This window comes from Protomyctophum bolini (assembly GCF_963924005.1).
Source record: "Protomyctophum bolini genome assembly, chromosome: 21".
NCBI classification, from domain to species: Eukaryota; Metazoa; Chordata; class Actinopteri; order Myctophiformes; family Myctophidae; genus Protomyctophum; species Protomyctophum bolini.
In genome coordinates, this window is record NC_137882.1 from 12,761,310 (window position 1) to 12,773,682 (window position 12,373).

The following is a 12,373-nucleotide window of genomic DNA, read 5'->3' on the forward strand; positions in this document are numbered from 1 at the left end:
AATATGTTTACGTTTTGTATTACTATTCTACTGTTGTTGTTGTCTGCTGCTGCACTGTCTGAAGGAAGCAAACTTTTTATTTTTTCTTCTCCATTGCTAGTCAGTGTTGTAGGCTGATTGTTGGTCAGGGAGAGAAGTATGTGCTAAAATGTAGTGAGGGACGTTTGGAAGACATGTGCACCCCCCTGCCCATCATGTTTGAACCGTTTGACCTGTTAATCAATGTATTCAGCAGCTGTTGAACCCAGCTCACTGGCACTGGCACTTATATACTCTGTAACGTTTGTTATACATCTGCTGCTTCTTTGAACCATACACCTTATGTTATTACATCTGCTGCTATTTTTGATAGCTGATCCCACTGCTCTTTTTTAGCTATGCACTCATTCTTTCTTTCTTTAACTGGTGGCTGGACCTTGTATGACAAATAATTTTATTTCACCCATGGTTTTATACCTGTCAGCTTGTGATGTGACAAATTACAATACATTTTTTTTGTTGAGTTGATACCAGGCACTTTGACTTAATTTTGAAAACATGTTTTGGTGATTTGACTCAGACCAAATAAAGCCAATTAAAAAAAAATCACATCTTTTATACATTTCGGCTACTTCCTTCAAAGCATAGATACTCAAATCAGTATGCTTAGCATTGAACCAAGCTGGTTGTGGTATCAATATATTAACAAACTATAAGAGAATTCTTTAGATACAGTAGTACCACATTGGCTAGTGCAATTGGCCTGGCGGTATATCATTATCCAGGCTCTCAGCCATGCCAGCTTGAACCTTGATGACAGGAACAATAGTAACAGTCACAACTGGCAACATACCATGAGTCATATAACCCAGTAAAACAAATGGCAAGACGAACATTTGGGCTTGCAAACTTGAGGTGCTCTGTAGTGATTCGATCTGAAACTAAACTCTATGATAGAAATGTTTAGCCCCTGTTCAAAGCTCCAATCTTCCAAAAGTCTATCATTATTACAAAGTAACTTTTCAGCCATAGTCAGCTCTCATCATTTTTTTGAGTTTTCAAACACAAGCTTTTTAGAACATACCCCTGTGTGTGCCTATAGAACCCTGCATGCAGTAACATGCGTGTTCCAATCTGGCTTGATGATGTGTGCCTTATTAGAGAAAGCAATGTATGATGTTAGGGGACTGAAACCTTTTTGACATGAAATGCCATGTTTTCATTCTCTCGATAGTATGCCACATCAACATAATATGTTTAAGTTTGACACCACATCAAATCAAACTAACATTTCCAACAGATTTTGATTGTTTTTTCCTTTTCACATCAGGACATTGTTATGATCATTAGACTCTGAGTAATACCCACTATCTCCCAGTCAGAGTTCAGTGTTTGAATCAATGTAGAATTGTGTGCAGGATGTAATTTGCCTACATATTTGACAAATATTTAATCAAAACAAAATCTCTCACACACTTAGCCTTGCTGGCTCTAATCTAGTCTGAGAGGGTATATATGCGCGTGACATCATCATCATACCCGGAAGTTATGCGGAAACGACTACGAAGTGGCAAAAACTACTTTCTGGCCTTGACAGCCCATACATCCAAACAGAAAAGTCCTATATCTGATTGCATTAAACAACGTTAAACAATGTTAAACTCACTTTGCCACGTAGCCCAACCCCCTGGGTCAGCCCAATCCGAACCGAACCGGGCTGACCCGTAGGGTCCCTGTGCGGTGATGTGTTTTCGTATGGAAATGATAGAACGCGGACATAAATACCTTCGGTAACATGGTTTCTGTGCTATTTGAGGGCTTCTGTTAGTTTGAGGGCTTCTGAATGTGTGAACTCTAGTTTACAACGTACACCGCTGCGAATTCTCCTGTGCCGCGGAAGCCGTTAAGTATTTTTAATCTATGTTTGACCGATTTGGAAGCTATGATTCCTCTCCCTTCCTTGTTTATTTACCGTTTATTGTACCGCCTTCCGCTGTGCGGTTGGCTTGTGCGTGGCTACGTTCCTGCCTCTGATCTGCTCTGTCATAGCTATAGCTAGCCAGATAGGCGGTACAATGAGGTGTCAATAAATAAGGAAGGAAGAGAAGAATCAAAGCGACCAAATCGGTCAAACAAAGTTTGAAAAATACTTAAAATAAAAACACTTAACGGCTTCCGCGGCACAGGAGAATTCGCAGCGGTATTTATAGGTACTTATAGTTCACACATTCAGAAGCCCTCAAACGGCGCAGAAACGACATATCCGACGTATTTATGTTTATTTATGTTCGCGTACCAGGTGGCAGGGTAGAGGTGGAATAGGACCCCATGGTAACTGGGTCTCAAAAATGTCAGAAACTTCAGTACCATTGGGTTCTGCTTGTGGGGCTATTTGCCACCTCACTTTGCCACTCGATGTCCCATTCATGTTGAAGGCTATGGACCAGAGCTACATTCATGCATGCGCATAGCAAACCCTCTAGTCAAGTGTTAACCTCAGGGGTGTATCATACATAGGCTACATAATTTCGTTCCAAATTATCTTTCCTCCTAAAGTTTTACATTTTAACATAAAACCTTTTGCAACATATTTTGCTGCATGCCAAGACAAGAGATTACTCCTCTCCTCTCTGTACCCACATGCATTGCGTAGGCTATTGCACATTTTTCAGAAATGTTTGTTCATTCAGGTCAAGTAAAGTGGACCTTTTTGTTTAATAATCCCCATACATCTTGATCTTGATAAATTGAATACACAGAACTACAATGGAATCAAGCCCTCGGGGCTTTTTGTGTTATCCAAGTGTTCAATCAATCATGTGACAGAGAGAGCCTTTAGGTATCCTGGCCAGATCCTGGCTCCACTGGCTCCACAGTCCACAGAGCGTGTACCGTAAATACACAAACAGACGCGCAGCAACATTTAGGCGACGATAGCCTGCCCAGTGAGTGTCCGCTGTAATAAAACTCGACGGCGGAAGGACGCACACTGGCCGGGCTACTATAAAGAGGGAGGGTCCGGGAGAAGAGGATTTCTCAATCGCGGTGTACTGTGGAGTTCACAGTGTGAACACATACAGTCAGATTTAGCATATCTCAACTCGCTGCAACAGAGAAGGTAAGACGGCTAGCAGGTGCCAGCCTGTAGCACTCACTCACTCATTCCGTCAGTCTGTTTCTGTTCGGCATACCGTATGTAGTTTTGTTTACACTGCGTGCATGCACAGCAAGAACTAAACGTTGGAAACGTTGCATGTATATCCTGAAAGGGCTGTGAGCTCTCACTCAACAGTCTGTTATTTCACGCGTAGTTACTGTATAACTTGTAATGTCGTAGTCTGTTCGGGAAGGCTTTTAGTGGGAGGCTGCATGCTTGGAAGCTATATACTACTGTATGTTATTACTGCTAGTAGGTTGTTTGGCATGTCATTCGGCCAAAAGCAAAGAATTCAGTGAAGCAAAATGTGCAGCTTTCTTGAAGGTTCACCTATGCATTAGCAAGCAGTGTTGAGGACTGAATAAGTTGGATTATTTGTCAATAATGTATGCTACGTTTGATCAGCATTGTTTCTGCAGAATTTACAGTGAGGCGGTCATTGTTTACTTTCTCCTCTGTCTCTTTCATGTTTCAGAACTTGACACAGACCCAGGAACAGCTTGTTTTCTTCTCTGTTCCCTATGGCTGAGACAAAGGGGAAATTTGACTTTGCTATAGACCGTGGTGGAACGTTCACCGATGTGTTCGCCAGACTGCCAGATGGTCGAGAGAGAGTTCTGAAACTGCTGTCCCGAGACCCTCAGAACTACAGGGATGCCCCCACGGAGGGAATCCGCAGAGTCCTGGAGCAGGTAGGGAGGGACAGGGGTGTAATTTGGGGGTTCCACTCCAGGGAACGGAAATTGCCACCCCTTTCACATTGAACCTAAACATTCTGGTCTTTTATTCTTATTCACATTCTTCCACCTTTTGTTTCTGCAACAGTTCATTCATCAATCACTTAATTGCTATTAACAAGCTTTTTGGGCATGTCATACAGACAGAAATGGTGAAAATATTTAAAAAATGTTATTTTTCTTTTATTCTTCTTTATTTCAAAAATATATAAAATAAAAGTTTTAGAAATTGGGCGTAAGTGGCCACGTTTGTGCCAACGGCAAAGTTTTTTTTATTGAAAATAAAATATCACATATAGTCACTTCAAGACGTTTTATTTGTCTGTCACATGCTCATTCAGGTAGGGACGTGCTTGGCTGTATAGGCAAACTAGGCGGCCACCTGGGGCACCAAACAGCAGTCAGGGGGTCTTATTTTTAGCTTTCCAATCCATTCGGGCCGGGGCCCCTAAAAACAATCCCTAAAAACAATGTGGCGTAGTTACATTATGGGGACTCAATGAGTCAGGGGGCCCCATGAGATCTCAATTAATTAATTAATAAATATACAGCTCTGAGCTCTCCAATCTATTTGGTGCCCCTAAAACAAATCCCATTGGGTAGAGTGACCCTTTCCCCATGCGTGAATTCAGTTTGTGTCCGAGCATAGGCATGGTGACGCCCCGCCTGCCTGTGATTGGCCTACCGACACTGCCCGTCTTGACTGTCCTGCTGGATAGTCTGATGCGAGGTTACTCCGTGGTGGGAAATAGTATGGTATGATACAAGAGAACGCTAACTTGTACGTTTTATTTTTGTAGAAGAGGCAAACTAATATTGTTTATGCCGTTTGCTTTGATGGAATAATTGATTGAACATGCATGCCATAATATGATTTGATATGATATGATCTATTTCCCTTCATCTTTATCCATTTTAGTGTAATAGTATTAGTTTACTATAATTAGATTAATACACGATAATCAGTTAGTTACAAAGCTGCATTCTGTTGCGCGTGCCAAGCTGTCACTCTTGTAGCCTATTATTTATTTCACCACGGAGTAACCTCGCGTCTATGAGGACAGTCAACACGGGCAGTGTCAGTAGACCAATCACAGGCAGGCGGGGCGTTACCATGCCTCAGCCATGCCTATGCTCGGACACAAACTGAATTCACGCTTTTCCCATGGGGTGGGGGTCTGGGACATCATACTCACCTGGCAGGTTCAAAATGGACCCTTACAGCTCTGTAACTCAGAGAGCTTACAAATTGAACCAAATGTTTTGTACAGTTTCAGCCATATTCCAGTCTTTGAAGTTAGTACCACTGCCCTGTGTTTCAAGTGCATGAAGTACCTTTAACAAAGTCTCTTCATTAAATGCTATGCATGGCAAGGTCATGCTTTTTAATAGAGTGCAAACAACTTGCTGTTTGCATTTCTGTCACATGTTCCCTGTGTGTGTGTGTGTGTTATATTTATTTTGTATTATTATTATTTTTAATATAGTGTAAAGAACTTATGAGAAATGCTCTTTGCATTTCTGTCACATGTTCCCTGTGTGTGTGTGTGTGTGCATATTCATACTACTATGTATTTGAAATTGCTTGTTAAAGTGTGTGTGTGTGTGTGTGTGTGTGTGTGTGTGTGTGTGTGTGTGTGTCTGTCTGTGAAAGAATCCGCACACCAATTAATGCTCCCAAAATATCTTTACTGGTAGGTAACGTTTTGGGCCGTTACCTATCAGTAAAGATATTTTGGGAGCATTAATTGGTTTGTGGATTCTTTCATTTCTTCATTATACTTTATTTTGATCCAGCACCCAGCCTATAGGTTTAGATGTGCGTGTCCTTTTTGACTGTTTGTTCAGCCTCCCCTATTATGTGTGTCTGTCTCGTCAGGAAACGGGGCAGGTTTTTCCCCGTGACCAGCCCGTGGACACCTCTCTGATTGGCTGGATCAGGATGGGCACCACGGTGGCGACCAATGCGCTCCTTGAGAGGGAGGGAGAAAGGACTGCTCTCCTGGTCACCAAGGGCTTCAAGGACCTGCTGCATATTGGCACACAGGCCAGACCCAAGCTGTTCGATTTGGTCAGTAATGCTTTCATCTCTCTTCACTTACAGAGAGTATGCACATCATGCATCACTTTTCCACCAAGACACGCCCCCCTCATCTAAACAGAGTTTGGAAGCACTCATTGGAAATCACTCAAACGGTCCTGCTTCTGTGGCTTGAAGCAGCATTGTTTCTGCAGAATTTACAGTGAGGCAGTCATTGTTAATGTTTCTAAATTGCACATAAGGCAGGCGGCAGCAGGACGTTGCATTATTGAAAACGAAAAGTAGCGCATAGCATGTCTATGGTGGATTTTTAGGAAACAAAAACTTTGCAGATACTCTGCAATGTTTGTGCATTTAACATTGTTTAATTCAATCAGATAGGACGTTTCTGTTTGGAGAATGGACTGTCAAGGCCAGAAAGTAGTTTATTGCCACTCTGTAGGCGTTCCCGTATAACTTACGTGTTGGGTAATGCGCATTACGTAACGCAATATATTACGTAATATGTTACCGAAATGCGGTAACACGCAATATAATACATTACTTAACAAAAAAACAGTAATCTATTATCAAAATCATACTAGGGATGTATACATCCCTCTATAGAGCAGCTGCATGTCTCTCAGTGCAGTGACATTCTGGAGGGCCTGGTGTTGAGTTGGTCGGACCCACGGTTGTCCAGAACCGCCCCCAAAGGGCCTCTGCCCAGGCTCTGGACCGGGCCCCTGCCCAGCGTCCATATATGGAGCTGGCCTGTTCTGACCTTAATACACTCCATATTTGGGCATGCCTGAAACAGAACTCCATACATATATGGGCATAAAAGGGAGAGAAACATAATATCTGGGTGGGGCATGCATTTCCAACTTGCATCGTTCCAAATCGGCCAGTGCCCAACGGGCACCGCTGTAGAGGCCCCACGGGCACCGTTCTAGTATTTAAAATATACTAGATCTATAAGATCACAACAAGTCATTTCATGAATGATGCGTTGTGAGCTTGTAGATTTGCTCATAGGGCTCAAGTCCTTAACTTGCCAAAGCCATTTCATGAGACTTTTCCATATGTTCTATGAATTGTAAATGTAAAATTAATTTAAACTGTATAGTGCAATAGCCTGTAGTAGCCTGAGGTGGGAGATTTGCTCTGTTGACATTGGCCTGTCACTTGGAAGTGGATCCACAGTACAGACAAGGGAACAATGAAAGTCCCCTGATGTGAAAGCCTTTTGTGTGAGCAAATGGTTCTCTCTTGTCGTGATGAATGTGAGAGAGAATGTCTTCTTTTTAGGCTGTTTCCCTGAACGAAAATAGGGAATTGAATGCCAACATTTACAAATACTGATCATTGTGTTATTATCACTGCCTATGACAATGGGTTCAACCCTCAAGGTATCACAAGCTACAGTATGTCACTGCAACAGTGGGAAAATGTCTCACTGTGTTGAAACAAATAGCTATTGTAATGAGCCATTTCTATGGAAGAATTTCATCTACTATACAATTCTCTGATTAACTCTTTATATGGGTGTTTAGAAAAGGAAAGTGCCATTATTGGACTGGGCCTTTAAGCAGTTGAGTGCCAGGCTGTTATTGAATGAAGTCAGACACAAATTCACTGTTCAGGTTCAGATTCCGTGTTATTAAAGGAAAGGAAAGGAAACACTAGTGGTTCGGGGAAAACTGGAGGACATACTGTACATTTAAGCAACAAATGCAGTACTGTAGAACTTTAATAAGAGACTGACACGTTTCGGCCTAAACGTGCTGGTTTCCAAGTACTGCAGCTGTTGTTGAATTTTTGGGCTGCATGAATATTAAACAGATGCATGCACACCACGCATGCACCAACACACACAACAGTAACAACACCACCAATAACAACAACATGCCATATCCTAGCCACACATGGGATCATGTATGCTATTCTTTAGTAGCTGAGATGCAATGAGGGACCTCATTGTGTCTTAGGGAATGAATGGAGGCTTCAGGTTTGGAGTTTGCCCCCAGCCCAGTGTTCCATTAATGGTTTTACTAGTCACTTATCAATCCCAGGCGACCCCACAGACACCCCTGATTCTTATGCAAAGCAACCTAAAATAAGTGAACTACAGTGTCCTTAAACTGATCTTTGAAATGCATCGTTATTATCCTCCTCCATTTTCAGTACAGTCTGGTCATCAGTTTGAGGGACTGCCACAAGATAATAATTGCCAGTGCTTTTTTATTACTTTTTATTATTTTTATTATCAGTGGTAGTAAACATCAGTCATCCATCCAGTTATCGAAATGATTACCTCAGATATTAGCAAAGGCTTTGTTTCTCACGTATATGGAGAATTACAAAAAGTGTCAAATACCTTTATGGGAATTACCACAATATGGAATATAGACCTGAAAGATTATGGACATGTGGATTGGAAGAGAGTGTGGAACAACATTACTATAACCTCTCGTAATTATAACCATCAGATGATGCACTATAAACTAATACACAGATTCTATCTAACTCCAAGAAAACGCTGTCAACTCCAATTAGTACCAAACCCGGTATGAAATTTGTGCTCATTGAGAACGGTGGGCACATATGTACATATGTTCTGGGAGTGTCCCAAGGTCATGACATTCTGGTCTCGGGTAGCTAGGACCTTATCTGAAATATTTACAATCGAGATTCCATGTCTCCCTCAGATTTTTTTGTTAAATGATGATTCCACACTCTCAATACCAGTCATTTAAAAAAAAGTATTCTTTGCTGGAACTACTGCAGCAAAAAATCTGAATGTATTAGGGTTGGAAATATCAATTGTGAGAACTAATGGAGCAAAAAGGCAATCTATTGAAGCACTTACAGAGGCTGTAGAAAAGGTCAAAGCACAACTATAATGCCATAATGTACATGGATGTATGTAACTATGTAATTATGTATGTATGTATGTATGTATGTACGCATGCCTACTTTTCAATCTTTATTTATAAGTCTACCAGCCAAGATGCCTATATATTGTAAAATGTAAAACTAACTGATGAAATGTCTGTTCTTGTTGCAATGATAATTGGAACCTTGGGGAGGGTGGGGGATGGGGGAACTGTAATGAAAATGAAAAATGCTTAATAAAAACTTGGTCACACAAAAAAAAAACATCAGTCATTGAGGCATTAGATAAACGAGCTTATCCTTATGTCTGATGCAGTGCAGTAGTACTCTACTGTACTTCAATGATATGTCAATTATACGCTGTGACGCGTAGATCTGCTTGTAGATCTGCAATCTTAAATGCACCTAAGGCTTTTTTCAACAGGCAACAACACTTCCTACCACTATTGTCATTCATTGTGTGCTTTTGTTACTTTGCCTGCCACAGGAATTTCCTCTAAGGGATAAATAACGTTTTTTGTGTGTGTGTGTGTGTGTGTGTGTGTGTGTGTGTGTGTGTTTGTGCGTGTGTGTGTGTGTGTGTGCGTGTGTGGCGTGCGTGCATGTAGGAGGTGTCGATGCCTGAGGTTCTGTACGATGAGGTCATTGAGGTGGACGAGCGAGTCGTTCTCAGACAAGATGGCTGCCAGCTGCCTAGGAAGGAGCCCAAGCGCATTGTTACAGGTATCACGATCAAATTATGTGAAATTAATTGGTGTATATATATATATATATATCTTTAGTGGCTATGATAGCATTTTTTTCTCCACCAGACCGAAGGCATGGGGAGAGAGTATGTTTTGCACTCCGTCCGTGAGTCCGTTAGTGAGTGTGTGCGTCTGTCCGTCTGTTACCAGCTAATCTCCGGCACCGTTAACCCGGTCGGTGCCAAATTTTGCATGCACACTCCCTGGATGCCAACGATAAACCTCTGCCCCAAATTGTCCAGAACGGCCTGTTATAGCGCCACTAGGAGGCCGTCTTTTGAAAAACACAATTTTGGATATTATTTTTGGAACAAAATGCCTCAAATCATCCAATTGCCATCCAAGGCGTAAGAAGAAATGGCACCCTTTTCACATTGGCCTATCATAGCGCCACCAGGAGGCCACAACCTGCCCTGCCCCGGTGGAGACATGTGCCCCGAGGGGCACTTTATCTAGTTGTATAGTGCTGTATGTCCCCCACAAAGATACTAATCACACTCACAGCTCAAGCTGCTACAAAAAGGAAACTTACGTGTTACGGCCCTATCTTTGTGTAAATTGTGCATTTATATAGCGTTTTTATCATTCTTCACATAGCTTGTGCTGTGCATTACATTCACCCATTCACACACACATTCATACACCGATGGTGGATGAAACCATGCAAGGCACCAACCTGCACATCAGGATTCGGGAGCAATTAGGGGTTCAGCGTCTTGCTCAAGGACACTTCGACAACAAATCTGGAGGAGCTCTACCGGCCACTCTACCCCCCCCGAGCCACTGCCTCCCCAGGGTCACACTAGCCCTATAGCCAGAGTAATAGCGTCACGCATGTACCACATAAGGCTATACAGTTTAGCGTATTCCTTCCTTGGTTCAAATTCGACCTGAGGCTCTTTAATAATGTCTTTCTCCTGCCTTTCTTGTCTCTCTGTTCACTGTAAATCTGCCAGGAAGTTTTGTTTATTTGTTTTCCTCTACACTTTTCACTACTGTGCATTTTTTCTCTAACGTGTACACACACCTACTGTTGGTCCTCAGGCAGTACGGGGGATTCTCTGGAGGTGTGGAGGGAGTTGGATCTGGAGCAGGTTGAGGAAGACTTGAGAGGAGTTCTGTCGCGTGGCATCACTAGTGTGGCTGTTCTGCTGCTGCACTCATACACGTCAGTACATGTCGTATGCACCTTTATCATAGAGTCACTTTAATCATGATGGTCTACTCCATTCTGTTTGTCTTTGCTGTGGGCCAATTCTGCACATCAAAATTGGGGGTGTTAATTCACTTGTCAAATATTTTCATGGCAAGTGTGATCTCCAGAAGACCCTCTGTCTGGCTCTAACAGGCTGAGTGGTGTGTGACAATTCAGTTGAAGTATTCCTTGGGTAAGCTGGGAGAACAAGAACGCAACACAGAGACAGTATCACGCTACAAGTTTAATACACAGACAGGGAATACATATAGTGCTGGATAAATGACGTGACAATAAGATATGAGACATAGAATGATTGTGAGGTTGTAAATCCGCTATTTGAATAGCTGAAAAATAAAAAGTAAAAAAAACTCTTGAGAACCACTGCTTGGAAGGACCCATTTTACACTCTTACACGTCTTTAAAAGATAAACAATACCCCTGACACACAGCGCTGTCTGTAAGCTAACAATGAAGATGCATTACTGTAACGGCTGCATGTCAGACTTAACATAATCATGTCTTCTTCTCCCAATGTGCTCACTCTCTGTCTCTCTCTCTCTCTCTGTCTCTCAGGTGGTCTACTCATGAGAAAGCGGTGGGTTCCCTGGCACGTCGCCTGGGGTTCACCCAGGTGTCTCTGTCCAGTGAGGTCATGCCCATGGTGCGGGCAGTGCCACGTGGCTACACGGTGTGTGCCGACGCCTATCTCACCCCAAAGATCCGGCAGTACTTGAAAGGCTTCTCCGCCGGCTTCAAGGGTGCCCTGAAGGTGTGTGTGTGTGTGTGTGTGTGCTGTGGGTTTTTACGCAGATTTGTCTGTGTTACCACTTACTAGTAAATCCATTCATATCTTAGAGGGCCCGTGGCCGAACCCATCCCACCACTTGGTTAACACACTTTTCTTTACAGTGAAATAACCACCTCTCTCCCCCCTCTCTCTCTTGCCAGGATGTTGATGTGCTCTTCATGCAGTCCGACGGGGGGCTGACTCCCATGGAGCAGTTCTGCGGCTCTCGGGCCGTCCTCTCTGGCCCAGCAGGGGGTGTGGTGGGTTATGCAATGACCTCCTACAGCCAGACGAACAAGAGGCCCGTCATCGGCTTCGACATGGGCGGTGAGAAGAAAAACAATGGATATTATTACACGCACAGAACACTCGTATAGGAATATAATGTGAACCTTGACTGCCCCAAAACCCCACACTACTCAGCATGGACAAATTCAATCGAACCAGTATCCTTCAAAGAGTAGTTGTAGATATTCAAAGGGTGGTTATAGAGAAAAAGGTTCATAAGAACGGACAATCCTGCATTTTATACGTAATACAGGTATAGATTTTGCTATCAAAGTCCAGATCCTTTTCCCTGACTCTCTGGTTCACCTCCAGGCACTTCCACCGACGTGAGTCGCTACGCGGGCCAGTATGAGCATGTGTTTGAGGCCACCACAGCAGGGGTGACACTGCAAGCCCCCCAGCTGGACATCAACACTGTGGCTGCTGGTGGAGGTTCACGCCTCTTCTTCAGGTTAGTGCACGGGGGTGATTATGAGGGTTGACCTACGAAGGTCAAAATGAGACGAGGCCTCACTGGGTATACAGCACTGACAAATTGGTGACTCAATGAAACGGCTCCGCAA

The 12,373-nt window shown here is 43.0% G+C and overlaps 1 protein-coding gene across 1 annotated transcript in view; it reads left to right on the plus strand.

Annotated features, from left to right (window-relative positions):
• Nucleotides 1-2,946: 2,946 nt before the first annotated feature.
• The window catches only part of oplah (5-oxoprolinase, ATP-hydrolysing), a 29,131-nt gene continuing 19,704 nt past the window's right edge, over nucleotides 2,947-12,373 (plus strand). The window contains exons 1-8 of the mRNA XM_080793666.1: nucleotides 2,947-3,097; nucleotides 3,612-3,828; nucleotides 5,753-5,944; nucleotides 9,400-9,514; nucleotides 10,582-10,705; nucleotides 11,309-11,504; nucleotides 11,684-11,849; nucleotides 12,123-12,261. Coding sequence (XP_080649792.1) covers nucleotides 3,658-3,828; nucleotides 5,753-5,944; nucleotides 9,400-9,514; nucleotides 10,582-10,705; nucleotides 11,309-11,504; nucleotides 11,684-11,849; nucleotides 12,123-12,261 — 1,103 coding nt within the window. The 5' untranslated portion in view covers nucleotides 2,947-3,097; nucleotides 3,612-3,657. The remainder of the gene's footprint in view (nucleotides 3,098-3,611; nucleotides 3,829-5,752; nucleotides 5,945-9,399; nucleotides 9,515-10,581; nucleotides 10,706-11,308; nucleotides 11,505-11,683; nucleotides 11,850-12,122; nucleotides 12,262-12,373) is intronic.